The sequence below is a fragment of the Neophocaena asiaeorientalis genome, unplaced genomic scaffold (assembly GCF_003031525.2).
Source record: "Neophocaena asiaeorientalis asiaeorientalis breed wild unplaced genomic scaffold, Neophocaena_asiaeorientalis_V1.1 C49120390, whole genome shotgun sequence".
Lineage (NCBI taxonomy): Eukaryota > Metazoa > Chordata > Mammalia > Artiodactyla > Phocoenidae > Neophocaena > Neophocaena asiaeorientalis.
This window is the reverse complement of record NW_020185213.1, coordinates 1-4,075: the sequence shown is the minus strand read 5'-3', so window position 1 is coordinate 4,075 and position 4,075 is coordinate 1. Positions and strand designations below refer to the sequence as shown.

Here is a 4,075-nt window from a genome sequence, read left to right as displayed (position 1 = left end):
GAGAAGAGTTCCAGTCACAAATGCATATGTGATACTTTTTGACATTCACTGCTAAGATGAAATGCAGAAGTGAACACGACACACTCATTCTCGTATTCTCAGATATGATTAGATGTACTTTATCATGTTTTTATGCTACTGACCTATAAGAAAAAAATACTAAAAAAGGGTAGCAGTTAAACACCTAGGACCTGCAACTTCAGTACGTCTGGGATGATCTGGAATATCACAAGGAGAGATTTTATTACAGCATATTCACACCTTATCTGAGCCCTCAGCCTATGTTCATACACATTTCCTTCATTGGAAGTTGTCACCAGACGCTTTACCTCCCAGGATGGACAACAGGCTCCCAACAGAGTTTGATGTGGTTGTAATAGGGACAGGTTTGCCTGAATCCATCCTCGCAGCTGCATGTTCTAGAAGTGGTCAGAGGGTTCTGCATCTTGATTCAAGAAGTTACTATGGAGGAAACTGGGCTAGTTTCAGCTTTTCAGGATTGCTCTCCTGGTTGAAGGAATATCAGCAAAACAGTGACATTGGGGAAGAAAGTACTGCTGCATGGCAAGACATGATCCATGAAACAGAAGAAGGCATCACTCTTCGCAAGAAGGATGAAACCATTCAACACACAGAAGTTTTTTGTTATGCCAGTCAGGATGTGGATGGCAATATTGAAGAGACTGATGATCTGCAGAAAAATCCTTCCTGGGTAGCATCTAGTACCCTCATTAAACCTCTGGATTCTGCGTGCTTGTCTGAAGAAATGCACTCGTTATATGTTTCTAGCTATGAAGTGCCTGCAAAAGGGACTCCAGAAAACAATGGAGAAGTAACTGATATAGCAGAAACCTTGGTGAAAGAAGAATATTGTGGATATAAAACTTATAAACACAGAGTTTCAGATGGTGCTAAAGACGAAATCAAACCTATATTGGAAGACAACAGTGATCCACCAAAGGGAAACAGGATTACTTACTCTCAAATAGTTGAAGAAGGCAGGAGGTTTAATATTGATTTGGTATCAAAGCTGCTTTATTCCCAAGGACTGTTAATTGATCTTTTAATCAAATCAAATGTTAGTCGTTATGCAGAATTTAAAAATGTCACTAGGATTCTTGCATTTCGAGAAGGAAAAGTAGAGCAGGTGCCTTGCTCCAGAGCAGATGTCTTTAATAGCAAAGAGCTCACTGTGGTTGAAAAGAGGATGCTAATGAAATTTCTTACATTTTGTTTAGACTACGAGCAACATCCTGATGAATACCGAGCTTTCACGCAATGCTCATTTTCAGAGTACTTAAAAACCAAAAAATTAACCCCCAGCCTCCAACATTTTGTACTACACTCAATTGCAATGATGTCAGAGTCATCTTGCACAACAATAGAAGGCCTTAAAGCAACAAAAAACTTTCTTCAGTGTCTTGGAAAGTTTGGCAACACTCCCTTTTTATTTCCTTTGTATGGCCAAGGAGAAATTCCCCAGTGTTTCTGCAGGATGTGTGCAGTTTTTGGTGGAATATATTGTCTTCGCCATAAAGTACAATGCCTTGTAGTTGACAAAGAATCTGGAAGATGTAAAGCAATTATAGATCACCTTGGTCAAAGAATAAACGCTAAATATTTCATTGTGGAGGATAGTTACCTTTCTGAGGAAACATGCTCAAATGTGCAGTACGAACAGATCTCCAGGGCAGTGCTCATTACGGATCAGTCTATACTAAAGACAGATTCAGATCAGCAGATTTCCATTTTGATAGTACCTCCAGTGGAACCAGGAGCATGTGCTGTTCGAGTCACTGAATTGTGTTCTTCAACCATGACGTGCATGAAAGACACCTGTCTGGTACATCTGACCTGTTCATCTTCCAAAACAGCAAGAGAAGACTTAGAATCAGTGGTGAAGAAATTATTCACCCCATATGCTGAAACAGAAATAGACAAGGAAGAACTTGCAAAGCCAAGACTCTTGTGGGCTCTTTATTTTAACATGAGAGATTCCTCAGGAGTCAGCAGAAGCTCATATAATGGCTTACCTTCCAATGTTTATGTCTGCACTGGGCCTGACTGTGGACTAGGAAATGAACACGCAGTCAAGCAAGCTGAAACACTCTTCAAGGAGATCTTTCCAAGTGAAGAATTCTGCCCCCCACCTCCAAATCCAGAAGACGTTTTCTTTGATGGTGATGATAAGCAACCAGAGCCTCTTGGAGCCAATACTATAATAATAGCCCAACTAGAATCCTCTGAGGGAAGCAAAAACCTAGAAAGCTCAGAGAAGCACCTTCAAAATTAGAAAAAAGCAAACTGGAAATGCTACTTTGGGCCTTCATCCAGTATCACAATATTCTCATTTAAAGGACAGTTTCCTATATGAGTAATTAGAAGTGGTTATTTGATGAATGGCCTGCAGATGTTGTCTATAACTCTCTTTGTGACTTTCAGTTATTGGATGTATTTGTTAACCTATCAATAATTGATTTATTGGTTATTGGACTTCTTTTTGTTTCAGAATGGGCTCCATGAGCCAGAATCTTAAACAGGGTTAGCTTTATTTTAGTACTGGGTATACATGTGAGGGTTCCATATTAGCCATGGTGCTTAAAGGAAGATGGTATTGTATCTGCTGATCTTCAGATTTTATTATTGTCTACAGAACAATAACATCTAAGGAATATTTTAATTACCTTTGTAGCTATTACAGTTGCTACCACCTCTGAATAGTGAAACACACACAGAGGAAATTATGTGGGTCTTTTCTTTATAATATAAAGATAATATATTAAGTATGATCCTTTATTTGTGAAGGTGATGTCTACAATACATCTTGCAGTTTAATTCTCCTACTTGACCCTTGTAACCAATGATGCAGTGATGCCACCACAGTCTTATACATTGTAAAAAGAGTCAGAGTTCATTTAGTCGTTGAAGAGCTCATTCTTGGGAGGTTCAGTCCAAAGAAAATCTAGGGGAAAAGATTAGTTCTGGTTTAATATTTCAGAAAATTTCTGAAGAGCACTGCTCTGGCACCTAAAAGAAAAGAACTAAGTAACTCAGGCTAAAGAAAAAATAAATTGCTCCAGGAAAAGATATTACAGAATGCTTGTTCTGAAATTGCTAAGGAGAAACTGAGTGAAGCATTTTTAACCTGGGATTACAGATGGTTTTTAAAATCCATCTGTAAATAGATTTCCCAAGGTTTCTCAGTGAAAGTGAAGCATACCATCTTGTTGACTCCACCACTTCAATTAGTAACACTACAATTGATAGGAGTGAATCAAAGGAGGGTTACCATGTCCCTTTGGTTGTGTCCCACCCCACAAATAATGAGGTAAATGCCTTCGTAATCAACTCCTGCCTCTTAGCTGTTATCTAGAGGATAGAAAACTTTTTTCCAGAACTACCAGAAGTCATAAAACTGGTTATACTCTAACAGCAGAAGCTTGTGGAGCTGTCAGAAGAAATAAACTTCCTTCTCTTTAGGTCACTGTTTCCATTCCTCAGACAGAGAATGATAATCCTATAGGAAGGATTTAGGAAGGGATAGGAAAGGATATAGGAAGCCCTTTTAATTACAGTTTTTGTCCTGGAACAGAGCATTTGCTATGTGCTAGGCACTTATTGTGCTCTCTAATTACAGTTTCTCAACAACCCTGTGAGGCAGATATTATTGAATACATTTTCAAAGAGGAAGTAAAGACTTAATAATTCTCTCTGAGTCTGGTTTGTGGAAGAGCCAACATTGGAATCCAGTCTTTCATGATTTCAAAATCTTTCCACTGATGTTAACTGTTAGAAGAGTGTAGGTACTGTAGGAGAAGGAAAAGATGCTCATGAAAACGAGTCTAGCGTTGCTAGTGAATCAAAGTAGACAGACATCTCTTGGCTTATTGAGTCAGAGAAATATGAAAATAAAGATTAATTAAAAGTAAATGTGGCTTAGAGCTATGGATCTCATTGAAGCAGAATTTGTCTAAAGGTTTTAACAAAATCATACTTTTTAATGTATCTTTTGATTATTGTGTTATAAAAAGTAATGTTACTAGGCCAAAATATGCTTTGAATAGTCTTTTGATCT

General features: G+C 38.1%; 1 protein-coding gene across 1 annotated transcript; it reads left to right on the top strand.

Annotated features, from left to right (window-relative positions):
• Positions 1 to 6: 6 nt before the first annotated feature.
• On the top strand, positions 7 to 4,069 carry CHML (CHM like Rab escort protein). The gene has a single exon (XM_024733612.1). The coding sequence runs from the start codon at positions 338 to 340 to the stop codon at positions 2,291 to 2,293; it is 1,956 nt and encodes a 651-aa protein (XP_024589380.1). The 5' UTR covers positions 7 to 337; the 3' UTR covers positions 2,294 to 4,069.
• The last annotated feature ends 6 nt before the right edge of the window (positions 4,070 to 4,075 follow it).

Coding starts and splice junctions, on each gene's coding strand:
- CHML (XM_024733612.1), top strand. CDS start 338: ATGGACAACAGGCTCCCAACAGAGTTTGATGTGGTTGTAATAGGGACA.